Source organism: Dermochelys coriacea, chromosome 8 (genome assembly GCF_009764565.3).
Source record: "Dermochelys coriacea isolate rDerCor1 chromosome 8, rDerCor1.pri.v4, whole genome shotgun sequence".
Lineage (NCBI taxonomy): Eukaryota > Metazoa > Chordata > Testudines > Dermochelyidae > Dermochelys > Dermochelys coriacea.
The window spans coordinates 84998789-85026646 of record NC_050075.1 but is presented as its reverse complement, the minus strand read 5'-3'; the positions used below and the strand labels follow the sequence as shown (position 1 = coordinate 85026646).

At 41.8% G+C, this 27858-nt stretch overlaps 1 protein-coding gene across 5 annotated transcripts in view; it reads left to right on the top strand.

The window, feature by feature from the left end:
- The window catches only part of MSH4 (mutS homolog 4), a 65738-nt gene that overhangs the window by 7738 nt on the left and 30142 nt on the right, over positions 1-27858 (top strand). For 4 of the 5 annotated variants that reach the window (XM_038412763.2, XM_038412766.2, XM_038412765.2 and 1 more), the window contains exons 3-7: positions 16218-16381; positions 19861-19971; positions 21194-21309; positions 22385-22558; positions 23521-23693. In XM_038412763.2, the coding sequence (XP_038268691.1) occupies positions 16218-16381; positions 19861-19971; positions 21194-21309; positions 22385-22558; positions 23521-23693 (738 nt within the window). The remainder of the gene's footprint in view (positions 1-16217; positions 16382-19860; positions 19972-21193; positions 21310-22384; positions 22559-23520; positions 23694-27858) is intronic. The other variant, XM_043490750.1, reaches the window with a different exon arrangement.

Sequence of the window (27858 nt, the reverse complement as noted above, 5' to 3'; positions counted from 1 at the left end):
TCAGAAAAAACGGATAGCAATCCAACACAAAAATAAAGGTGGAACCAACTACAACAACTATACGGCCACTAAAACACCACCTCTCAAAGAAACCATGCCACCAGGACTTACCACATGGACGCTACACAACACCTCAACATCATCAGTTTCTCGAGACTACCCCTAACTGGAACTGAAGTATGTACTCTTCCAGGGACTGAACTTCTGCCCCACCATAGAACCTGATACCATACTAACATGTGAAGAACTAGAAGAATTCTGCTGCTAACTCCGTCTCAATGAGTTCTTTCACAACAAAGAGTGTGGCAGTGGTATAACAAGCAGGCTGCTGGAGTCAGTGCGCTGAACCAAGGCTGCTTAACACACACAAACTCGGTGCATGCTTGTATGCTGGTTGGACGCCTCCAGATGAGGGAGCTCCAGCAGCAGAGCATTTTGAATCACTCAGAGTTACAGGGAAGCAATGACACAACCCCTCATTGCCCTAGATTGCACCCCAGAACATGACAACCCCTTGGACAGAGTTTCCATTAATATTAGGTGTTGGGTCTTTTGATACTAAAATTACTCTTGGGGGAATTCTGTGCCACTGCACGCATGCAGAATTCATGTCCCTGCAGATTTCTTGGCTTCCCCTCAGAAAAATGACTTCTGACGGGGAAGCTGCAAGAGTGATCATGTACCCCTCCCCAGCAGCCTGGGTGTGTTTTTTTTGGGCATCCGGAGCAGCCAGTGGAGAGGTAAATTACTGCAGGGTTTGGGGCAGGTCTGAGGTTGCCCCAGACAGTAGCTCTCACCTTTTGCCAGGCTCAGCTACTAGTCCCAGCTTGGCTGAATGCATGGGAGGACATGACTTCCTCTTCCCCTGCAAAGACGGCCCAGACCTACTCCCAGAAACCCACCCAGCTGCAGGAAGCTCTGTGGCCTCCCCACCCCCATCACTCCTCAGCTGCGGGGAAGGGGTCATTGTACAGAGAGTTGCTCCCCCTTGCATTCATCTGCCCAAACCCCATGCATCCAGACTCTCCCCATACCCAGGCCCCCCACTGAGCCTCACTTCCCCCCACCCAGAATCCCCCCACGGAGCCCCCTGCACCCAGACTCCCTCCTGAGACTGTCCTCCCTGGATCCGGACTCCCACCCCTCCACCCAGACCACACCCTGGCTGAGACCCCCACACCTGAACTCCCACTCTGATGAGCCCACCCCCCCGCACCTGGACCATCCCATCAAGCTCCACGTGCTTGGACCCCCACCCCACTGAGCCCCAACGAGCTGCACCCAGACTCTCACCCCACTAATCCCCCCACACCCACACACCCTTGCTGAGCCCCATTCCTCCACACCCAGACCTCCTCGTTGAGCCCCAACCATTTGACCTGGATCCCCCTGCAGAGTCCCATTCCCTCTGCTTCTGAAACCCCACAACAAGCCCCTCTGCAGAGCTTCCCACACCTAGATTGCACCACACAGAACCCTCTCAGGCCCTCCTGGATCCCTCCACACTAAGCCCGTCCACATTTGGATCCTGCCGGGCTGAGCCTGCTTGCCCCATACCTAGGATGGGGGACAGCTTTGTCCCTCTCACTTGCTGTCTTGGTGCACCTGGCATGGAGGGGCAGGGCCCTGGGGTGTTTTAGGGCAAGCCCGGCCCTTGTGCTGTGTCAGGTTTGGGTGCAGCCTTACCATCAAGTCCATGTCCCAAGGAGGGGCTGTAGGGTGATTTCCCACCTCCGTGCAGCCAGTGGTCGTGCTCCCCACTGCCATGCTGGAACCCCCACATTTATTTATTGACAAAATAGGTGGAATTTTGCGGAATTTTAAAATGTGCTCAGAATTTTTACTTTCTTGGCCCAGAATTCCCTCAGGAGTAACATTTTAAAAGTAATTCTTTAGCAATTCAGTCTTGCTGATGCATTATGGTAGACTTTGTAAGTTCCACAAAAATGTGGCCTGTTTCATAATGTGAGGAAACAGGATAAGCTGTTTGGGGGAAATTAGTTTGTGAGAAATAAAGAAAAAACACTGTCAGAAAGGAGGAGTCAGCAAACTGTTCAGGAAAGATAGATTTCTTTAACAAGCTGAAAAGTTAGAGACAGTATTTTTCTTTTTTATATATAGAGTTAAACTCGAGAAATAGTGGGATTAAATTTTTTGGAGTTAAATATCTTTTATTTTTAGAAGTAATATACTTAGGTTGTTTTGGGGTGTATGTGGAGTTTATAGGTGTTGCATTGTAAGTGAAAATACTGGTGGATGGCTTTGCTTTTGTGAGCAAGACACAATTTTTGCTGTATGATTAGGGCTCTCTGTCTGTCATGGAGGTCGCAGAAGTCACTGATTCTGTGACCTCCATGACTTCTGCAGGCAGCCAGTGTGGCTGACCCAGGGGCGCCCAAGCAGCTGGCCCTGGGACAGCCACACCAGCTGCTGCTGGAGTGACCCGAGGGGAGCCACACCAATCGCTGCTTGGGAGGCCCCGGCAGCAGTCCCTGGGTGGGTGGTTTCTCCAGTTTTGGCTGACAGTTCTTGGCTCATTGGAGCAGAGGACACAATAAGAAATGAAAGAAAACTTGATCCCAAGCACAAATTATCTGACAGCAGGTGCACAAATTTGTGTATTTATTTATTTATTTCCACAGCATTTTCAAATTTGCTGCTTGCTTCTGACCTGCTGTGGCTTCCTTTGTGTTTGTGGACATGTTTCTCTCTGGTTCATGGTATCAGAAGGAGTTGCTGAGATGTACAGTAGAGGGCACTGCAAAGTTATGTTATGGTTCCGAGAAACATGGAACATATGAACAGCTTTAGTTTTCCAGGAAAATTGCTTTGTCCTTTTTTATTGTCTTCACATTTCATGACAGAAATAGACTAGTTTACCTTTTTGTCATCAAGTGAACCCAAAATGGAATAAAATATAAAGAGAATGTATTCTATCAAAATAAAAATTACCTCTACTTAATATTAGTTTAAGGAAATAATTTGAAAAGTAGCCAGCAATTGGCCTCAGGGAGGTGCTGGGTTTGAATGCCCTCGTACTCAAAAAATGCATAACATCTGTCAAAACAGGGTTAAGTCTCCTCAGAAACATTATTAAATGGTAAATTTTAGAACTAAATTTTGCACAAATTAATTGGGAAAACAAAGCGCTTGACAAAGAGAGATTACTTCTGAAATGTGGAAAAATGACATAATAGCTATAGCACATGACCAACTCAGAATTAAAAACATACAGTTAAAATACAAAAAATTGCCTGCATAGAATGGATATATTTGCTTCACTGGCATTTGATTAAAAAAACCCTCCTGTCTTCAGAGAGATATCTTATGCTGTACCCTGAAATTTGTCAAATACTAGCAAACAGAGGAAATTAATTTCATGGGCAAAGGCCTGCCACTCTCTATGCTTAAAACTATTCCTGAAGTTTGGTCAGAAACTGATAGCAGTAGTGTGTCAGCTGATTTTGACTATCCTGACACAAAATACATTATTTATAATTTGTTTCCCAAGATAAGAAAAAATGTATTGGGTCTGTTGATCACCTAAGGAAGTTTTCTGAGCAAGGAACTAATGATCCCATACATGATATGTGTATGTATGCATTCAGCAATTACTGCTTGGTTTCCCTCTCTGAATGATTGATCCTGTGTAATAGGGAGTGCTCTAAATACCCACTGTAGTCCAAAGGAAGTGAGGGCACTGGACACCCTGCACATTTGGGCCCTGCATCCCCTTAATTTCATTTTAATTATTTGAACTCTTTCCCTTTTTCCAAATTAGAACTTGATCTGTGTTATGTTATTTAAAACAAAGAAAAAACAATTCTGTTCTCTCCTCTGCCTTACACAGTAACGCTGTTCTGAAGTTTTATGGATCTGTGGGATTCCTGTGAAAGAAATACTTTAAAATCTAAGACCATGAATACATAAAATTTCCTAATCTAAAGCATTTTCTTTTTCCTCTCCATCTCTTACTTTTCCTTTTCTTCCTGTCCTCCTAGCTCCATTGTTAATTTCTTCTAATTACACTATTTATTCTTCCATTAATTCAAACTACCAGTGTCAGAAAATCTCTTAAGTCTGATACTCAGTAAAAATGCATTGTGCTTCAGACTTACTGTTTAGCTATTGAGCTCCCCATACTCAAGAAAAAAATGGTTACTTGGACTGGCTGAAACTACTACTATACTATTAGTACTATAATGTCCTACAAGAAAGGAACCGCCTCTCCAGCATATGTTGGAAACCTTTTGTTGTGTGTTCAGTGATTATTTCACAACAGAAGAAATTCAGGAGCTTCTCTGGGTAAGAATTTTGGGGATCAGCTCATTAAGAGTAGAGGTCTCTGCATGGGGCAACTTCGTCCCTTGCCCTTTTTGCGTGTTGCATTGTTCTCTCATGGCTTTGCAGCTTTTGTCCTGCTGGCTCCATCCTCTTCTGACAGTAACCTAAAATATTCTATTCTTTTCAGATGTATAGTTTGCATTTTCTTCATCCAAATTGTGTATGCATAATTATGACTAGAAGCTCTAAACTTCAAATTCCCTTACTTTTTCAACTTATTTTTTAATCTTTAAAAGGATTGCTTCTCAGGATTCCTTAAAATAGAGCAGCTACCTTCAGGAAATTGGAAATGCTTTTTGTGACACATGGATGTCACAAGAGGGACAAATAGCTTTGAAGTCTACTTTAGCAGTCTGGATTAAGGAATTTATGATAGAGATATGCATCAGGAGAGGCAAGGAAATAGCAGTCTCTTTCAAAGCTCATTGCACAAGATCATTGTCTCTTTCTTGGGCCAAGAGAGTGGAGGTGTCCTTTCTTAAAATATGCAAGGTGGTGTTGCAGTCCGTGACCCCAGAATTTACAGAACAGTATAGGTTGGATATCATACGTTTTCAATAGGTGCAGTAGCCTTCAATTTGTGTGGGCCACTTCCTCTCTCATTGGAATTTTCTGGTATCTGTAAGACACTAATTCTTTTTTTTTTAATATAAATTGTACTAGGAAGTTGTAAATATCTGAACAAATGTGCAAGTTAAAGGGTGGGTTTCACACCTTTAAAGTTTCTTCAAGTGCTTCATATCAATCTAGACCACCTCCTTTTCAAGTTGGCTCAGGTAAATTAAAGAGTTTTGTGCCTTATTTTCTGCTAAATTAGCATATTTGAAGAAATTGCTACATTCTAAGTTTCATCTGAGGTGCTGAGTTGGCGGGACAGGTATATACAGTGAGATGGCAGTACTAAAACAAAATTGAATGTTCATTCTCTGTCTTCTGGTAAGAGAGGCACTGTACAGCATCTAGACTGGTATGGAATAATTCAAAGGGGGGAGAAAAGTAAGACATTTTACCTTTTTGTAAGATGACAATAGTAAAATATGAGAATGAGGGTGAACAAAGCCAGAAGATGATGCTTGACATTGTATAATTTATGAACCATCACTGAAATGTGTCTTCTAAACATGCATGTGTGCATTTCTTTTTAAAGACATATTTTGGCAATTTTCCTTAAATTAGGTGTCTCAGTGATCTCAGCGCATGATTTGGAATTACTAGACTCCCATGAACCTCAAGTCTGAATGCTGACAGAGAATTTAGCCATTCTTGGCTTCAGAACCCATACGACGGTTGAGGAGACTTGCCAGCATCTTGGAATTTATTGAACTAAAAATGTCTGATAGCAAGTGTTCACCTAAACATCCCCATTCTCACTCATTACAGGTACAGATAGACAAAGAAAAATCAGTTCAAATACAAGGACCCAAGTCTATATATCTACAACTAGGCTCAATGTGGACAGTGGAGACTACAGGAGATCACAAAAACTAAAGAAAGAAACTCGATTTCAGATTCACTCTAATCAGTTCAAGATCAGTGGTCAATAAACTTTTCAACATGATCTGTTCTGATGAGAATTCTGACCTGGCTTGCATAGTTGACACCTGGTTTAATGACATAGTGCTATATGGGTCAAAGTTACACTGCTATCTGGTCCAGTTTACACCACATACACACCACCCGCACTCGGGCTAGTCTGTGTACCAGCTCTCAAACTTTTTGGTCGTGTGGATCACATCTGAACAGAGTATTTCATGGACCACTTTCTCTCCTATTTAGATTGTGAATGTGTGGACCACTTCATCTCTGACTGGTGATCAAATAATATCCCTGTGGTAACTACAGAACATGATTACCTGGAAAAGTAAAGTTTGGAAATATTTTTAGTTACTTTTAATGTGATTTAGTGACTGGAAATGACAAATAGTAGTTTTATGTGATCAATTAGCAACCCACTTGTAACCAACAAGTGCTCTGTAGATCTTGACTATGCTAGCTGAGAGGTGGCACAACAAGGTTATTCAAGCCTTAGATGAAGTGGAGATTCTCTCAGTAAGAGAGACTTCTTCAAGTCTATGAGTACTACAGAACTCTCTACAGAACATAAGTGGCACAAAATGAGACTGGAAACCAATTAGCTCCAGCACAAAAAGATAATCTCTTTTCTATAGTCAGCAGAGCTATTCTTGTTTGTTAACCAGTTTGTTAAGCTGTACTGTTTTCAGTCATCCACAGAACCAGCACTTCTTCCTGAGATTAGCTTTCTACCTAAGTACCACAGTGATGGGCCTTAGATACCAGGATAATATTGTATAGTGCTCTAAAAATGACAATGTTGCCTTGCAGATAAGATTGCTGGGATCTGGGACAAAGTGTCTGGGCCCCAAAAATTGGGGTTTATGCAAAAAGGAGTGCAAATACATGTATCCTTTGTAGAACTCAGATTGTTCATGCAGCCAGAAGTTTTCAAAGTTACTGCAGGATATCTGAGCCTGTGACTCTATCTGTTTCTCATGGCTGGTGAAAGCAGTCATGAGAACCTGAACCCCCTGTTGACAGAGATTCTCAACATCATCTTTGGTGATTGCAATGTAATAGCCACCCTGAAAAAGGCTGTTGTCCAACTAGTACTCAAAAAAAATCTCGACATGATTTTGCCTGTTCCTGACCTGTATAGTATCAAATCTGCTAGTTCTGAGCAAGGTTGATAAGAAGTTTGAGAACAGCTATTCCTAGCAGCACCTAAAATCAACCAGCAACTTTGACGCGCAATTGGATTTTAGCCCAGGACACAGCACTGGGACAAGGGTGGTCATAGATTTGGATCTTTTTTTTAGCAGTGGACAACAAACATCAGTGTTCATATATCTAGATAAGTCCACAGCATTTGACACACTTGACTATGAGGTGTGCTGCGTTGCCTGAGACATCTAGCAGGATGGACAAACTTAGCACTATGTTGGCTCCAGATCTTCCTCTCAGGCAGAAGAGGGGGTTGTGATGGGCATCAGCATCTCATTCACAAGGACTTGTATAGTTCCAGGAGGCTCAGTTCCGTTCTCACATCCCATTTGACACATGTTAAATCTCTAGGATAGGTTGTGAACTGCCACAGCTTCCAGCTTCAGTAGTCTCCCAATGAGTCCCAGCTCTGCATTTCCCTCGTGTAAAACGCAGCTTTCCCAAGTCTTCATGATCTGAATTTGCTTCCACTCTGTTACAGCAGTGCCTCATACTTTTGCTTATTAAGAGGTTCCAGATAGCACAACATGAAGCAATCCACCTTCTAATCAACATTGATCATCAAAAACACCATGATGCTTCAGACACTACAATGGCATCTGTTTCAATAACTGATGTAAATTTCTGATCTTGATCTTTGAGGCTGTTTGTGGGCTGAGCAGTGCTTCTCAGGGACATTGGAGTTGTGATTGCATCCTGAATGAAACTCACAAGTGTAAGGGATTGTGGCTTCTTTCCAGTAGACCCACTGCTGTGGAACTCCCTTCTGAGAATGAGCATAAATCTTACCAGCTTCAGAACAAAATATAACCCATTTATTTACATGAGCTTTCCCACAACAACTTCCTTGAAATTGAAGAATAAATGAAGATGATGGAGAGGAAAAAGCGAACATTGACATGAACATCTGCGTACATTCACATCACAAAGCAAGTGGGGGATGTTAGACTTTCAGACTGCTAGGTTTTTGAATTTTGGGTTGCATTCAGATACTACTTGGTCATGTTATAAATACCTAAATGGGGGGAATATTTTTTTTAAAAAAGTTTGCGCTAGTATCTGGACCAAAATGTCCCCTTACACATACTCTTTTATATCGTATTGATGTGTATTAGTTGGCTAACACCCTTCATCTCAGTGATGACTTCAGTTCAGAGCTGGTGAAAGGATTTAGTATGTGTAGTGCTTTGGAATCCTTCAGAATGAAATATACTATATCTGTAAAATAAGTAGTAATATTACTGTAGCTTTTATTTAGCTTTTATTTTGGATTAGCTTTGATTTAAACTATTATAGTGTACCCAAATCTGGCGATAAATTGATAAAAGGTTAATAGTGAAGTGGACAAAAGGGAGAACTGACAGGTTGATAAAGAGGTAGACTACTGTGATAGTGATTTTGACTGATAAAAGAAAAAAGATTGATGAAGATGTTGCCTACTGTAAGAGTATTTGATTAAAAAAAAGAAAAAGATTGATGAGAACACTGCCTGGTACCAAAAAGGCAGAGAAAAGAACGTTCTTTCTAGCAAAGAATCTAACGTATTGATTTTTTGACAGTTCTGGGATTTAGCAGTAATTCACTTTCAGTTTCAAATTGTTTGATATCTCAGTAAATCTCTCTGTGCCATAAAAGCTACATAGTGCTGACTTATTGTAAATAAAGCTTGAATGTGATGTATCTACCATATGCAAGGATTTTTCTTAGCCTAATTTGGAGGTCTTTTAAATTTCAGAATCGCCTTCTAATTAATGAAATAATGAAATAATAACCTTTTAATTAATGAAATTAATGAAATATTTTCTGGACAGTTGTTTTATAGGTTTCAGAGAAGCAGCTGTGATAGTCTATATTCGCAAAAAGAAAAGGAGTACTTATGGCACCTTAGAGACTAACAAATTTATTTGAGCATAAGCTTTCCTGAGCTACAGCTCACTTCATCGGATGCATTCAGTGGAAAATACAGTGGGTAGATTTATATACATAGGGAACATGAAACAGTGGGTGTTACCATACACACTGTAACGAGAGTGATCACTTAAGGTGAGATATTACCAGCAGGAGAGTGTGGGGGGGAACCTTTTGTAGTGATAAGCAAGGTGGGCCATTTCTAGCAGTTGACAAGAAGTCTGAGGAACGGTGGGGGGTGGAATAAACATGAGGAAATAGTTTTACTTTGTGTAATGACCCATCCACTCCCAGTCTCTATTCAAGCCTAAGTTAATTGTACCCAGTTTGCAAGTTAATTCCAATTCAGCAGTCTCTCGTTGGAGTCTGTTTTTGAAGGTTTTTTGTTGAAGAATTGCAACTTTTAGGTCTGTAATCAAGTGACCAAAGAGATTGAAGTGTTCTCCAACTGGTTTTTGAATGTTATAATTCTTGATGTCTGATTTGTGTCCATTTATTCTTTTATGTAAAGACTGTCCAGTTTGACCAATGTACATGGCAGAGGGGCATTGCTGGCACATCATGGCATATATCACATTGGTAGATGCACAGGTGAACGAGCCTCTGATAGTGTGGCTGATGTGATTAGGCCCTATGATGGTGTCCCCTGAATAGATATGTGGACTGAGTTGGCAACGGGCTATGTTGCAAGGATAGGTTCCTGGGTTAATGGTTCTGTTGTGTGGTGTGTGGTTGCTGGTGAGTATTTGCTTCAGGTTGGGGGGGCTGTCTGTAAGCAAGGACTGGCCTGTCTCCCAAGATCTGTGAGAGTGATGGTTCGTCCTTCAGGATAGGTTGTAGATCCTTGATGATGCGTTGGAGAGGTTTTAGTCGGGGGCTGAAGGCGATGGCTAGTGGCGTTCTGTTCTTTTCTTTGTTGGGCCTGTCCTGTAGTAGGTGACTTCTGGGTACTCTTCTGGCTCTGTCATTGTTTTTCTTCATTTCAGCAGGTGGGTATTGTAGTTGTAAGAATGCTTGATAGAGATCTTGTAGGTGTTTGTCTCTGTCTGAGGGGTTGGAGCAAATGCGGTTGTATTGTAGAGCTTGGCTGTAGACAATGGATCATGTGGTGTGATCTGGATGAAAGCTAGAGGCATATAGGTAGGAATAGCGGTCAGCAGGTTTCCGGTATAGGGTGATGTTTATGTGACCATCACTTGTTAGCACCATAGTGTCCTGGAAGTGGATCTCTTGTGTGGACTGGTCCAGGCTGAGGTTGATGGTGGGATGGAAATTGTTGAAATCATGGTGGAATTCCTCAAGGGCTTCTTTTCCATGGGTCCAGATGATGAAGATGTCATCAATATAGCGCAAATAGAGAAGGGGCATTAGGGTACGAGAGCTGAGGAAGCGTTGGTCTAAGTCAGCCATAAAAATGTTGGCGTACTATGGGCCATGCGGGTACCCATCGCAGTGCTGCTGATTTGAAGGTATACATTGTCCCCAAATGTGAAATAGTTATGGGTGAGGACAAAGTCACAAAGTTCAGCCACCAGGTTAGCCGTGACATTATCGGGGATACTGTTCCTGACGGCTTGTAGTCCATCTTTGTGTGGAATGTTGGTGTAGAGGGCTTCTACATCCATAGTGTCCAGGATGGTGTTTTCTGGAAGATCACCAATGGATTGTAGTTTCCTCAGGAAGTCAGTGGTGTCTCGAAGATAGGTGGGAGTGCTGGTAGCGTAGGGCCTGAGGAGGTAGTCTACATAGCCAGACAATCCTGCTGTCAGGGTGCCAATGCCTGAGATGATGGGGCGTCCAGGATTTCCAGGTTTATGGATCTTGGGTAGCAGATAGAATACCCCAGATCGGGGTTCCAGGGGTGCGTCTGTACGGATTTGTTCTTGTGCTTTTTCAGGGAGTTTCTTGATCAAATGGTGTAGTTTCTTTTGGTAACCCTCAGTGGGATCAGAGGGTAATGGCTTGTAGAAAGTGGTGTTGGAGACCTGCCTACCAGCCTCTTGTTCATATTCTGACCTGTTCATGATGACGACAGCACCTCGTTTGTCAGCCTTTTTGATTATGATGTCAGAGTTGTTTCTGAGGCTGTGGATGGCATTGTGTTCCGCACGGCTGAGGTTATGGGGCAAGTGATGCTGCTTTTCCACAATTTGAGCCCGGGCACGTCGGCGGAAGCACTCTATGTAGAAGTCCAGTCTGTTGTTTCGACCTTCAGGAGGAGTCCACCCAGAATCCTTCTTTTTGTAGTCTTGGTAGGAAGCTCTCTGTGGGTTAGTATGTTGTTCAGAAATATTCCTTGAGTCAGAGACGTTGAAAATAGGATTCTAGGTCACCATAAAACTCTATCATGTTCTTGGGGGTGGAGGGGCAGAAGGAGAGGCCCCAAGATAGGACAGGTTCTTCTGCTGGGCTAAGAGTATAGTTGGATAGATTAACAATATTGCTGGGTGGGTTAAGGGAACCACTGTTGTGACCCCTTGTGGCATGTAGTAGTTTAGATAGTTTAGTATTCTTTTTTTCTTTTGTAGAGAAGCAAAGTGTGTGTTGTAAATGACTTGTCTAGTTTTTGTAAATCCAGCCACAAGGAAGTTTGTGTGGAAGGTTGGGTTTTTATGAGAGTATCCAGTTTTGAGAGCTCATTCTTAATCTTTCCCTGTTTGCTGTAGAAGATGTTGAGCAAGTGGTTCCGCAGCTTCTTTGAGAGTGTGTGGCACAAGCTGTCAGCATAGTCTGTGTGGTACGTAGATTGTAATGGATTTTTTACCTTCAGTCCTTTTGGTATGATGTCCATCTGTTTGCATTTGGAAAGGAAGAAGATGTCTGTATCTGTACAAGTTTTTTCATGAAGTTGATAGAAGTTGTTTTATAGTGGCTTCAAACAGGATTAGGGTCTGTTAAGAACTCTGGTTATTGGTCACAGTTTTCTTGTTTGCAGTGTTGTAGCTGTGTTGATCCCAGGATATTAGAGAGACAAGGTGGGTAAAATATATTACCTCACTCACAATTTTCTTGAAAAGAAGTCATCAGTAAATTCTCCACTAGCTTGTTCTTTGGAAATACATAACATTAAATTTTGAAATAAATCATCACAGACACTAAACAAAGCTATTTAAATGTGCTTATGGTTTGCCATTGTACCTTTTAATAAAGAATACTGTCTAAATGTAATATTCCTAGAATCAATTTGCCAAAGAATAGGTATACAAACTAAACTTCTCTGTGTCTCAGTTTAGTTAAGTGTCTTGTCTATGGAACCCTGTAGCCTACAGCAATATTTCTCAAATGATGGAGCCATGCCTTCAGGTGTGTTGCTAGGCGTTGCCTGCTGGTTAGCACTCCATAGCTGAGAACAGCCCACCCCTTGCCACCTAGTGGAATCCTATGGCTGTGAAGATCCAGCAGGAGCAAAGGGAGAGCAAGAAAGTAGCAGCTTGTTCCCCCCAAATAATCCTCCCCCTTTTTGCTACTGCTGTTCCATCCCCAAACCCAATCACAAGGGAGATTTTCCCCCTTCCCAGTATTCAGTTCTGGGGCAGGATAATACAGGACATCTAGAAGCTGTGGAACTGGCTTGATAGCCTCTTAAAGTAGTGCTGTCTGAGAGCTGTGTGAGGGGGCATGGAAGGGTTGAGAGAAATGGGAAGCACTCTCATCAGCCAGCATCAGCCCCATTCCCAAACCCAGGCCCTCCAAGCACCAACAGCTAGAGACTAAATCCCCCTTACTATTTCCAGCTCTGCCTATCCAACAACAGCTCACTAGAATCCCCAAAAATCCTTGAGAATTTTTGCCATGACCCCAATCCCACAGTCCTTTTGGGTGGACCACTTAAAAAAACCTGATAGGATGGTATCACATTCTCTGGTGCAATCCAGGCTAGTGAGGGGTCGTATCCTTGCTTGCTCTGTCATTCTGAGTGCCTCACAATGCTTTACTGGTGTAGCTCCCAACCTGGGCCATGCACAACCAGGCTACCAGCATAAAGGTCATATCCTGAGTGTCTGTGTATAGCTGAAGCTCTGACCCCTGCAGCTTGCCAGCAATGCACCAGTCTCACATTGGCTTCTGCAAGCCTTGTTTACTATTTGCAAGGTGATCCCAGCACACACTCAGTCTCAGATTTTCCCAAAAATGCGTGTTCTGCAATGACCAGCCCTCTCCTGGATAGTTCAGATATTAAGGTACATTGCCCCTGTAAGAAGTCAATATTCAATAGTTTACTTCAGCTGGAGTTACCAAACACTTCAGTTTTTCGCACTGGATTGGTTTAGATTAAAAATAAAGCAAGTTTATGAACAAAAAATAGATAGGATTTTAAGTGAATTCAGGTATAAGAGAGACAGTTAGAAATGGTTACAAGCAAATACAAGTGAAAACATGTATCTAAAAGTCTAAAACTTAATCGGTTTGGTTCAAGGTTTTGTTTAAGATGGCTTTTCTCACCCGCGGTTTTCCAGCAAGATCATGAATTACCCTTTATTTCATCAGGATCTCTCCCAAAGGCCCAAAGCTTCTGGTGCCTTTGTCTTAGGTGAAAGAGAATGTGAGGTTCTCTACTAGAGTGACCAGACAGCAAGTGTGAAAAATCGGGACAGGGATTGGGGGTAATTGGTGCCTATATAAGACAAAGCCCCAAATATCGGGACTGTTCCTATAAAACCAGGGCATCTGGTCACCCTATTCTCTACCCCCTTTTTTATAGACCAGTGAACCTTTGAAGTGGATTCTTCTGAGGGTCACCCTTCAGAGTAAAGTTTATTCAAGCAGTAAAAAAAGAAAAATGGAGTGTGGTGGTGAAGGGGCTCCATGCCCCTACTTGTGTTTGCTAAAATTCAGATTCTTCTGTTTCCTGCCATCTCTTCCTCCTGCTGACTTAAAGATTCTGTCTACTACTTATATGGAAATTGAGGCAAATTCCTAGGTAACAATTTTTGCTTAGGCAGGGCTGCTTGGTTTTGAACATTTGCTAATGACATCATATGGGGGAATAATAACTTTCATATAATGTTGATATATACATATCACCATGATATTATTTACCAGTGAGTTATTTGTTTTCAAATGATATGTTACAAGGCATATTTTGTACAAAGATTATTACAATAGCCTGTAGAGTATGAATACATGAGATGCTTTTGGTCAGGTGGCTATAGGGGTTCTGAGTGGAAATAGGTTGAGAACTTCTGGTCTATAGGATTAGGCTTCAGGAGAAGTCAGGAGACCTGTATTCTAAACCAAGCCCTGACACTGATTTTCAGTCTGATACTGGGCAAATCACATCTTTAAGCCCCGGTTTCCTTAGTGGGAAGATGGAGATAATGATGTTCATCATCTCCTGTGATGTTTTGAGGTATAGTTGTCACAACCACATGGTCCCTTCCTCAGGGGGTCCCCTAGGAAGGCAGATCAGCACTGCATGTTGCTAATACTGTGGCAAACATTGCAAAGCATTTTGGGGAGGGTCAAAGGTGTGCATGTGGAGTGGAAGATTTCTTTGCGGGCTGCGAGAGGCCAAAGGGGGAGGAAAGAAGAAAAGTATGGGTTAACTTGATGTCCCAGCTAAACCCGAAGATAAGGAGCTGACTCCAGCCCAAGGCCACTCTGCTACCTGCCAAGACAGAAGGGGGGAGAGTCCACCCTCCACCCCCTCTAACCAGCCATGAGAAAGGAGAGTTGTTGAACAAAATCACAGGGGTCGCGAAAAGGAGCGAAATGGCGAAGGCCAACAAGGGAAAAACATAACGGCCTCACAGTCCTGACCGGTGTGTTTTGGGAAAGCTGAAGAAGCCACAGAAGGCCAGCTTGGACTGGTACACAGAGCTTGGGGAATAAAGGTCCTGGAAGGAGACTCCCCCAAGAGACCCCAGGGACTTAAAAACCCTCCCGAGAGCTGAGGCAAATTGGAGATCAACAGCGGATCCTGGATGACCTGTGCACAGGACAAGAACTCCCGTCCACCCTTCCTCCTCTTCTTCTTACATTACTCCCAGGCTTGGGCAGCCTGGGGTAGTGCGGGTGTGAGTATGAAAGTGGGTTAGGGCTTGGGCTTGGGCTTGAGCTTGGGGCACTAATGCTTTCTTCCTTCCTTTGAGTGATGTGGGGAGCCCCTCCCAACCCCAGCACTCTCTGCTGTTGTTTTATTAATAAAGCTTTAAAATTCAGACATTTGGTGTGCTTTTCATCTCCTCCCCTAAAGATCCTGCGGCCTCAGCCTGATCACCTGACACCCCAGGCAGATTGATAACGTAAATCTGTCACACAGTCAAATCATGTTTGTGAATTTATAAATGGAAAGAAGAGTAAGTCCTCAGCAGATGTAGGAACAGGATAGGCTTTTCTGACTTTTTAGCCCTGTGCTTGTCTCTCTAAACAAGGTCATCTAGAACACCACTCCTACTTCCTCAAAACTTCTACATGCTTTTGGATGTTTGCTCCTGTTGGAGTTTGTAAACACTTATATGTGCTGTGCATATATATGGAGCTCTGTGCAGTTCCTAATGTACATATTAACCACATTCACTAATTGATTCCTCACCAACTGCAAGAGATTAAAACCTGGACTTTCTAAGCCAGATTGATTAGGAAAATTTCACCAAAGTGAAACCTACGTCATTTGTCTCAAATGCATTGTTTGATTTTCCACAAACCTCAGAAAATTCCTCTCAGCATAAGATCAGCTGTGAAATTTCAGAAAGGTTGGTTTGGTATTTGACAAAATTAGGGACACCTCATCAGAACTACACTTTTAATTGAAAACTACCTTCAATTTCAATGTCTCTCTATATTTTAAGTTGTCTAAATTTGTCCAGCAATAATAGCTGCCCTCAGTTTTCTATTTAAAATTACAAATGCTTGATGATCGTAATAGCCCTTCTCTTCTTCACCTGTTTTTCATAATGCAGAAATAGTGCTTATGCAGTGTATTTTCTACACATATTTGCACCTTTAAAATGTCATTCTTCGTGTTCACCCCCTATTTGTGTACATGTGCTCTGTTCTTATTTTTTCACACACACATATATATATATCTATGGCGTTCAAATAATTGAAAATATGGCTCATAGTACATCAAATGTAGAATTCAGCAACTTGTACTTCGAATTTTTAAGTAAATTTGGACAATTGCTAGACTTTTGCTTCTTTGTGAGTGGGGGATATAAGTACATACATTGTTCACTCTATCATGAACGGGGTCATAACTATAAATGTATACTACTGTTTTACAGTTACATCCTCATCTGCTCTGTCTGCTCATTTAGTTGCATCCGTTATTGTAGCCGTAGTAGAAGGGAGAGGACTTGCCAGAGGTGAAGTAGGAATGGCTAGTATTGACTTAAAAAACCCCGAAGTGGTATTATCCCAATTTGCGGACAATACAACCTATGCTAAGGTAATTTTGAATGCTTTTGGTTGCTGTATATGATTGTATTTTACATAATGATAAAGATTATTATAGATGTCCTTTTTTGTTAGAAGTTTTTATAAATAATAATAGGAAATCCCTGATTGACAACTGCAGTTTGTTCATACCAAGAGTAATAAAAAAAAAAAAGTAGCATTGTTAATGTAAACCAGGGGTCTCAAACACGTGGCCCATGGAGTTATTTTCTGCGGCCTGCCAGCTCCCCGTGGCCCCTCCCGCTCTCCCAGCATTTACCTAGAGTGGCTCCAGCCCAGTGCAAACCAGGGACAGGGCAGGCTCCCTCCCTCCCTGCCCTGCCCCTGCACAGCTCTGGGAAGTGGCCGGGACCTGGGGGCGGGGGCCACAGGGGTCTGTGTGTTGCCCTGGCTGCTCCTCCAGGTACCTCCCCCGAAGCTCCCATTGGCTGCCTTCCCCGTTCCCGGCCAATGGGAACTTTGGGGGAGGTTCTTGGAGGTGCAGCCAGGGCAACACACAGATTCCTGTGCCTCCCCTCCCCCAGGTCCTGGCCACTTCCCGGAGCGGTGCGGGGGCAGGGCAGGGAGGGAGCCTGCCCTGTTCCCGGTTTGTGCCCAGCCAGACCCACCCCCCCAACTCCTCCCTGCAGCCGAACCCCTGCTGCACCGTGCACCCCGACCCCCTGCCCTGAGCCCCTTGCTGCACCCTGCACCCCAACCCCCTGCCCTGAGCCCCCTTTAAAGCAGAGGCGGGGCCTCATGGAAGGGGTGGAGTGGGGGCGGGGCCGAGGCAGCAGAGGAGGGGGTGGTCAGTGGTGCGGCCCTTGGGCCAATGTACTAGTCCTCATGTGGCCCTCGCCGTCATTTGAGTTTGAGACCCCAGATGCAAACAGTAACATCATTTATGCTGTTTTTTGTGGACAATGGATACTCATTTTGGAAGCTGTCCCTCTTAAAAGATTCTGTCGACTCCATGATAGGAAGTGAGTTTTCTCTTCAGTTAATAGTGTATATATTTGTGTCTAGATTCTTTCTCCTCCCTTTTTCTACTGTCCTTTGGGGTTCCACTATGACCCTGTCCTTGGCTTTGATCCTCAAAGTTACTTTTCTAGTTTTGATTTGTCTCTATCTATGCAATCCTGTATTTCAGTCTCTCTATCAATCTGACATCCCCTCTTGTCTCCCTTAATCTTAGAATTAACATGATAAAAATGGAACTCCTTTCCTTTCAAGTCCTTCCTGAATTTTCCTTGACTGTTGACATCACTATCTTCCCTGTCACTCAAACATAATCTGAATTGTCTTTGATTCTTTCCTCTCCCATGTTCCCACATCAAGCTGTGTGCAACTCCTGCTGCGTTTTGCTCTAATGTTTCTAAAATCTGCCCTTTTTCATACTGTACACACTGCAAAAACCTTTTTGCTGGCTTCTCTGAAAGTACATTCACCCTTCAGTTCTTACAAAATACATCTACTAAGATCATCTCCCTTTAGCTCTCACTCTGATTTTACCCCTCCATCAACTTCCCATTTTCTGGCCCCATTGTCTTCAGTGCCCTTCACTACAATGCCCCTCTGTTATCCATACTTGTCTCTTATTGTGTTGTGACCTCTGCTTTGCCAATGATATTGGCTTCAATCATTGTTCCACTTTCTTACATGCCACCCCTTATGCATGGAACACCATCCGTGAATTAATATGTAAAGGCCACTATCTTCTCCTCCTACAAATCCCTCCTTGGAGCTTATATTTGCTGTAATGCCACCAAAATACTAAGAAGATAATGATGGATAGGTTAGGTAGCCATAGCCACATCCCAAACAAAAATATTTTAGATGGTTCAAAACTATTAAGTCTATGTAGCTCATGAATTTATTATAGTTACTCCCATTGTGTGTCTCACAGCCCTACCACTTCAGTTGTTTGTGATACTAGTTGCATTTTGTCTTAGATTGTAAGAGATTTTAGACAGGGGTTATGTCTTTCTATTTGTTTGTACAGCACCTTATCACCTATATACTGGGGCCCAAATCCTAATTTGGGGCCTTTGAGCACTGCTGCAAATAATACAAATAGAAACAATACATTATAATTGATCTTGTTAGGTATATGTAGATGTTAATCCTTTCCTAGATAAGAAACTAGTAGCAAAATTCAGTTATACTTTAAATCAAAGTTAGGCTCCTGACCTGGGCAGGGCAGACTTTTGGGTCAAGACAGGGGACATCCCTCCTCTCCTCTTTCAGCTTCAGAACTGACCCCTTTCACCAGAGGAAGCAAACAGTCCTTTTTACCTTGTCTGTTGTGCTGTTTGACTTTCTGCTCCTGAATCCACCAGGTTCAACTGCTGGAGGACCAATTCTTGTTGGTTCTGCCAGCTGCTGAACCTGGTGGATTCTCTTGGCAGCTAGTGGAGTATCTAAACTCACTGATCTTTTCCACCAGAAGGAAACCTGCTTGGGGCAGGATTAGCCAAGGTGGGAGGGCATCAAACATGGGGTACACCCTGTCACATGTGTCTCATGTGAAAAGGAAAAGCTGGTTTAAATGTGTATCTTTTGAGCCACCAAAACACAGAAAATGCAGGTTAGACTGTAGCATGCACATGTATCCATAAGAAGTTACAACAAGGTCTAAAATATGACCTTCTCCAAAGAGTCTTATCCAGTCCAAGTGAGCCTGCAGCTCATGACCTTCAGGAGCACTATGAACTTCTGCAGCTGTAAACCCAGAAAGTTACTTCTGATTGAAAAGGTACTTTCTCATTCACAGCCATGGAATGCCATAACATTCTTTTTTGCAGGGGTTTTTCGTCATATCTGTTTTTCATATATTCATGACATGAGATAAATTATTCTCCAAATCTTTTACTTTAATTTTAGGTATTTTTGTAACTATTTTTTCTGTTTTATACTAGTGAGTATATCTGCAGACAGTTCATTCTTCTGTTTGAAAATTATTACTGCAGGCTATTTCTTTTTTACTTTTTGTATGCAGCAGTTGGAGAGAGAAGAGTGCATAAAAGGGAAGGAGAGGGAGGAAAGAAACTTAACAGATTTCTACATGCTACAAATAATAAATAATATAATATGTTCATCTGCCATCTTTGGAGCCTGATGCAAGGGGTGTAACTAAATCCTGTCTTTTTGTATTATATTTACCTTGTTGCTTTCTGTACTATACTTATCTCATGATCTGGCCACCAGAAAGTTCCTGATCATTTAGTGTCACCTGTTACCAGTGCTCAAAGCTCAGGAAGTAAAAAAGCCGTTAAAAACCTTACTGTTTTTGGCCCTGACTGGAAATAAATGATGTCTGCCTGGTTGTTGTGCGTGCACATCCCTTTAAGTGGAATTTTTAATTGATTTAAAAGTGTTTACAAAGATTATAGAATTTGTCAGTTATTTCTGGACTATTTTATTTATTTGTGAAAATGTACTTTGAGATGGCTAAATGATTTCTAATGAATTATGTTTTAAATTTGTTTTTAGGTTATCACAAAACTCAAGATTTTAACACCATTAGAAATAATAATGTCAAATACCGCTTGTGATACAGGGAATACAACAAAATTGTTCAGTTTGATAACAGAAAATTTCAAGGTAATCTTTTTTTAGACTTCATTTAGTTTTTATAGGGCTCCTATTTGATTGGTTTTATATGGTTACAGATTTGTGACCGTCTTTACGAGGGGATCCAATCGCTGAATCCCTTAGGTCGCTGGGGCTGGGCAGAGTTTAGGCAGTGTTCCTGGCTTTTGGCCTCTACGCGCACACTCCAGGTGTAACCTTGTGTCTGACACCTCTTTTGGCAGTGGTGACCCCACAGCCCAACAGCCTATGCCCTGAAAGTAATGCCATCTCCTGCAAGTCTCCCCAGAAGCTCTTGCACATTTCCAAAGGTGTGAGCCTTCTGGCTTACAGTTTGCCTCTTGCAATAGTGAAAGCCAACAGACACATAGACAGACTTTCACAGGATTCTAAAGTAGTATTGCTCTTTACTTAATAGAATGAGAAATACATAGATCTAGATAAAATAATAAACATATGTATACACATTTCCTTGCCTCAGGTTCTCCATTCTGGAGAGTTCCCAGAAATATCAGTTCCCTGAGTTCAAGGATCCAACATTCTGTGATTTCAAGAGCTCTGGCCCCTTTAGTCCCTTAAGGGTGGGGATGGATGCCAAAATAGCTTCTTGTCTTTGCTTATATCTTCTAAAGTTCAATGACCTTGCTCAGTAAGCAGGAAGCCCTCTTGGGGGCTCAGCCTGCTGTATCCAGCAGAGAGCTGACGCCATGTTAATTTTTGCACTTTCGTGTTCCCCTGTCGTGCTAGTTAAGAGGCTATCTCCCCCACTCACCCATTTGATGGTTTTGTTTACCTTCTGTGTAAGTGCAGCTTCATCATCCCTGCCTGATGACCAGACCAGTCAGAAAAGCAAACACACACTTCCCTGTCCAAGGCAGACTGGGTCCATGCACTGGTTGCCAAACACATTTTAAGAACATAATTCCAGCACACGTCTATAACTGTTGTACACCCACTGTACATACACCATGCAATGAGCTTCAGGACCAGTGTGCCACCAATTTGCTCATGATATCCTACATGATACCTTCCCGATACAGATCATGATAGTGATGAGTGGGGGTACACTGAGTATGTCAGGTCTGACAAGAGTTGCTGACCCAGAGTTGTGAACTGCCAATGGGCCTCTGTGTCACATTTTTACATGTGAGAGCTTCCTTAAATCATCACAACACTCCAGTTTCTTTCAATGAGATTTTGAAACTTTCGCTGTTTCTGCTTTTATTTTTATTAGAACGTGACTTTTACTACTGTCCAAAGAAAATACTTCAATGAAACAAAAGGCTTGGAATATATAGAACAGTTGTGTACATCTGAATTCAGCACTGTCCTAATGGAGGTTCAGTCCAAGTACGTTAGTTTGTACAGATTTAATACACTGGTCAGTGGCTTCTCATTAATTGGTACACACATCCCTGAAATTTAAAATCTGTAAATGTAGTTGCCTTTTTATTTTTCACTCAAACATTTCTGATACATCCATTACCAATGATGCATCAATTGTCAAGTGCCTCTTGGAGCCCTGATGACCCACCATTTAGAGACCCTGGTATAAACCTTTCTTTAAGAGCTTGTCAGCTTGTATTTGCTAGAGGAAGTCACTAGAGAGCAACACTAAAAACTTTGGTCACCTGGACCCATATTTTGGTAATGTATTTCTAAAATTGCACTGCCAGACTTACACATGCACAATATCCAATATGTGCAAGGCAAGATCATATGCATGCACGGACACATGCATGTTTGAACACTTGATTGGGACATAGTGCCCATACAAAAGTGGACCTGCACTACTGAAAATCTGGGCCCTGATCACACTGTTTATACTAGGGGTGGCCAAACCATGGCTCGCGAGACACATGCGACTATTTTACAGTTAAAGTGTGGCTTGTGGAGCCTCCCCACCCCACCCCATTCTCTGCCTACCAGAGCATGGCAGAGAGCTTGGGGCTTCTGCCTTGCCGTGGGGTGGTGGGGCTAGAGGTTTCTGCCTGAGACAACTGGTGCCTGTTGAGAGTGGGAGGTCACAATTTAAAGTTTGTCATGCCCCTCCTCTTACCATCAGTGACCCTTCCCTGCAGCTCCTAGCTGTTTGCTGCTGCCTCTCCCCATGGCTGAAGTTCCCAGCTTGTCTGCTCCAACAGCTGCTGTGCAGGGCAGGAGCCCAGTGGCACGATGTGACCGAGCAAGGCCAGCAAACCCTGGGAAAAATCTGGGGGGGCATGTGACTCCATGTGCTCCACCAAGCATTGCCTCTGGCTTCTGCATAATGGGAAGGGTTACTCCCAATCCCTAATAGGTGTGAACATGACTCTACAGCGTGGCATAAGATTGCTAAGAAAAACCTTCTCCCTAAGTACAGTAAATGTTTTTGCGCTTGTTGAGGAGAAATATTTAATGTTCAATAAATGATTCTACTTTACAGGTATTACTGTCTAGCAGCTGTTGCAGCTTTGCTAAAATATGTTGAATTTATTCAAAATTCAGTTTATGCTCCTAAGTCACTCAAAGTTCGTTTCCAGGGAAGTGAGCAAACTGCTATGATAGATTCATCATCAGCCCAAAATCTTGAATTGTTAACAAACAATAGAGATTCTCGGTAAGATTATTTTGTTTTTACAAATTGCATTATAAATTTATAATGCACCAAGTTCTATGGCACATGTATCTAATCTATCTAGTCAGAAACAAAGAGTTAATTTGGCTCTATCCTGACAGCCATTATATCATATGCAAAGCTGATTTTTAAATAATTTGAAAAAAGAAATGAACTTTAACTTAGCATGAAATTTGTAGTCCTAGCCTGGAATTTTTTTATGGGCATCAGGATACCCCTAGTAATGAAAGGGATTAGAAAGAAAGAGTGAAAAGATAAGAATTGTGTAAAGGTGTATCGTGTATCTGTCACAAATGAACCAGCTGTCAGCAGGTTTGACTTGTATAACTGACACACAAGTTATGTGTGGCCACACCTCTACCTAGCAGCTGAGCAAGGGGGATGTTGCCACTTCTGGGGAGTCCAGAAGTGGGTAAGTGCTGCCCAGAGCCTGCCTCAACCCGTCCCGTGCCCCAACCTCCTGCCCCCTCCCACACCCAAACTCTGCTGCTGCTCGGGGGCAGGGGAGGTGTTGAGCCAGGTAGGGAGCCTGCTGGCCCCGCCCACCCCAGCACCAGTGGGGGTCCTGGGCAGTACGCCGCCATCTTCGTCCCCCCGCACCACTAGTGGTCCCGGGCAGCTCCCTCCACCCAAGTTTTATTGACTGGTAATTTTAGTAAAAGTCATGGACAGGTCATGAGCCATGAATTTTTGTTTACTGCCCATGACCTGTCCGTGACTTTTATTAAAAATACCCGTGACTAAAACGTAGCCTTACTCATAGCCTGATTTTCAGTCTGAGGTCCCAAAGCTCAGATGGAATTCAAGGGAATTTGTGTCTGCTCAGCACTTCTGATAATCAAGCTGTAAATTGTAGGCTAATTTAATCTGAAAATTTCATTTGATTTGTATCAGCTTGATTTTTTTTGAGTTTTTGTTTTTTTAAATTTGTGTTATTTTCAAAGGAATGGTCACACTCTTTTTGGCGTTCTAAATTATACTAAAACTCCAGGTGGAAGCCGAAGACTCAGGTCTAATATCCTGGAGCCTCTGGTTGATGCTGAAACAATTAACACAAGATTGGATTGTATTCAGGAACTACTACAGGATGAGGAGCTCTTTTTTAGTCTTCAGGCAGGTAATAGCTTGTTTTATTTTTAAAACACTTTAAAATACCCATTTAAATATTTTTGTTTTTATAATAGCTGAAAACTCATAGCATGTATTAATAAAATAGATATGAAACATGTTTTGACTTGTGAAGTTACATTTCATAGTGGATTTAAAAAATGTTATGATTTCTAGCAATAGTTCATAATCTGTCATTATTTAATTTGACATTTTACCTCTTTTTTGATCATTTTACTAAAATTTTTAGTAAATGAGGCGGACCAGCGAATGGTGCTTTAGAGGAATTTTGAATTGGTCTCACTAGCTCTTTAACCAAGTGCATTTTGTGCTGGAGCCAGGCTTTCAAGATATACACCACTAATATCTGTAATGTAATTTGCATACTGTTATGAATATGCAGCTTCTCATTTTTGATTTCTAAGATACAGGTAACGAGACAGATGAATTCACTGCTACTACGTACACTGCTAAAGAGCACAAGTTAGTTAGTCCAGCTAAGCTTGACATTAAATTCACTAAATCTTTATTTCCTGGTTTTGGACGGCTTATTATGTTTTTTGGGTAAACGAGTAATCACTTTTGGTCAGATCAGGAACTCTTTCCAAGGCTTTCACAACACAAAAATGAATAACATGTAGTCTGTAGAGCTACCCTCTTTTAGCTTGATATTATGCTAGCAGAGCAGATGTGAATATATAAACCACATTTTTGCAGATCATCAGAGTGGCTCAGATAGTATGTTTATCCTTTATTTTTACACCTTATATATTTCAAATACACATTTTTAAAATAAAATGTTTGGAAATAGTTACTGCATCACAACTACCTAAAACAGTGACTTGGCATTTCTCATTCTTTCTCTATCTCCATCCCATCATAGAAAATATTTTGACATTTATATCCCACCTGTCAAGAAGTAAGGAGGCAAAAGGTGTATGTCAATCACAGTTGGTATAAAAACACCGGCCCACCCACTTTGTCCTTAGTATTTTTGCTTCCTTTCCCCTGGAAACATGGAGTGTGTTTCTCCAGTTTTAACTTCATCCACACCCACCCGCCCCATTTCAATAAATCAGAAATATGCTCGTGAAGATGCAGCAGAGGATACTGTGTTTTGGCCCTTGTAGCTCAAAGGTAGTGAGGTAGATAGGAGAGGTGGACTATAATATATGCTTCCCCACAAGACTACTTGTCAAACATTGTCTCTTGGTCTTGTCAGTGATCAACTCTCTAACTTGTGAGGTGCAGCTGCTTTCTTTCTATTAAAAGAATAGAACAAGGAACTCTCGGAATCATTAATGTTGATTTTTAACAAATCTGGGAAGGTGGGGAAGTTCCAGAGGATTGGAAAAAAGCCACCGTTTACAAATATTTCAGTATTTAAAGAGGGTAAATGGGATGACCCAGATAACTATGGGCCTCTATCCTGGCAAAATCATGGAAAGGCTGATAATGGAATGCAATCAGTGAAGAATTAAAGGATGTTAGCGTAATTAATGCCAATCAACATGGTTTTATGGAAAATAGGTCTTGATAAACAAATTTGTTGTTTTTTTGAAGAGATCACAAGTTTGATAAATTTTTCTGTGTTGGCATAATATACTTAGACTCTAGCATGCATTCTGATTTTTTAAGAATTTGCACTATATGTAGCCCATGTTAAATGGATTAATATTTACAGATGACACTCAAATTGGTGGAGTGATAAATAATGATGGGGACAGGTAAATTATACAGACAATCGTGGATCATTTAATAAGGTGAACAATATGCATTTTAATACAGCCAAAAATAAGATCATACATTTACGAACAAAGAATGTAGGTCACATTATTCTGGAATGCAGCAATTCTGAAAAGGACTTGAATGCAGATAACCATTTGACCATGAGCTTCCTCTGTAATGCTGTAGCTAAGAGGGTGAACATGATCCTTGGATACATAACCAGGGGAATATCGAATAGGAGTAGGGAGTTGGTATTATGTCTATGTACAGCATTAGTGAGACCATTACTGGAATACTGCATTGAGTTCTTGCGTCTCCACTTCAAAAAGGATTTTGGAAAAATTGGAAAGGGTTCAGAGAGGAGAACTACAAGAAAGATTTGAGACTGGAAAACAAGCCTTCTAGTGAGAGACTAAAGAAGCTCAATCTATTTAGTTTATCTAAGGGAAGTTTAAGAGGTGATTTCATTACAGTTTCCAATATGTACATGGGAAAGTGATATCTGACGGTAGATAGCTCTTCAATCTAGCAGAAAAAGGCATAGAAAAGGGCCCCTGGTTAGAAACGGAAGCCAAAGAAATTCAGACTATAAATAAGGCACAAAGTTTTAACAGTAAGGGTAATTAACTATTGGAACAACTTATCTAGGGATATAGTGGGCTCTCCATCAATTGGAGTCTTAAGATTTAATATCTTTCTAAAAGATATGCTGTTGTACAAACAGAAGTTATAGGTTTGATGCAGAAATTACTGGATGAGGTTCTATAACCTGTGTTGTGTAGGAAGTTAGATTATAGTGGTTCCTTCTGGTCTTAAAATGTATGAATCATACAACTCTCATTATTTTCTTTAAAAGCGGCAGAGTCCTGTGACACCTTATAGACTAACAGACGTATTGGAGCATAAGCTTTCGTGGATGAATACCCACTTCACCAGATGCATGCAACAAAGGATGCATTCACCTACAAAAACTTGTGCTCCAATACGTCTGTTAGTCTATAAGGTGCCACAGGACTATTTGCTGCTTTTACAGATCCAGACTAATAAGGCTAACACGCCTCTGATATTTGACATTATTTTCTTTGTGACTGTTGGAACAGTTCTGATGTGGGTGATGGTCCTTATGACTTGTAAAAATTTTCACTCTGGTCCTTGCCAGAAATGTAGATCTCCCATTGTGATCTCTCATTCTTTGTCCTCAAGACCAGGTGTGAACTAGAGCAGGAGCTGGGGTAATACCTGAGAAAGGTCAAGTACATTATCTCCTTGAAAGCAGAGGCTAATTCCTCAGTTGTATTCTTCCGTGACATTTATAATATGGAAGTTCTCAACCTTCACCTTCCATCTTTCACAGTCACAACAGGGTTGTAAAACTTTTAGTTTCCTTTGGATACCAGTCCATCTGGTGATTTTTCCAATATAGCTGGCTCTCTTTCTTCCTCTTGCCTGATAGTATAAGAGTTGGAATCAAGTTGCTCTGGTGATCGGCGAGCAGTTTGTCCACAGAAAGATTTTATTTTCTTACCTATGATATCAAGTAATTTTTCTGTTTTTAAATTGTTCCTTTTCATCACCTGATCATTCATAATTTTGGTTATCCAGATAATTTTAACCTTCTGTAACACCAAAACTTGAACGCTCTGAGTCGTGTCTCAGTCTCCTTTCTAAATGTCCAGCTCTCACATCCATACAGGAGGGTTGACCATATGTGTAGCTCTTTAGCATCAGTGCTATAGCACCACTAAGGCACTGCCACACACCAGGGCTTTTATTAGATTTGGGAATCTTTCCTCTGCAGGATGCATGGGGGTCTGTTGCCTCTTCAATAGTTCAGTAGTGCCCACCAGTCAGCATCTTCCTTGAGCAATTGTAGTTGCAGAGTTAGTGCTATATTCTGTCAGGCTTCCTTCTGATAAGGTCATTCCACCACAGGCTCAGGTTACTACTTATGAAATTGCAGGACAGATACATAGTCATCTTTTCACTGTCATAATTGGATTGGAATTTTCAAACAGAGAATGTTTCTATGATTTTTAAGATAGCCCGTTTGCTCTTGAGGACTGCCTGCTACATCTGCATTCTGACATATTTTCTGTTATAAGATAGGAAGTAGAGATATTTGACAAGGGACAGTAGTTTACTGACAATACAGTTTGTTATAGTCTCCCGCTCTTCCCTCATTTATATTTCAGCCCTCCTGCCCTGCTGTGGGGATCCTAATGTTCTTACCATTCAATATCTTTTAGGTTGTTTAAGCTCTGAGAGTTTCTTTATTGAAGAGAATACGCGAGAGCTGATATCATCATATCCATCATGATTCAATGACCAATAAGTGCTCAGATACCATGGTTATGGATGTGACATAAGAGTCTTGTTAGATTGGTAGTTCTTTTGTCTGTTTTCTTTCTGGTAATTGAATCATAGAATCATAGAAAATCAGAGTTGGA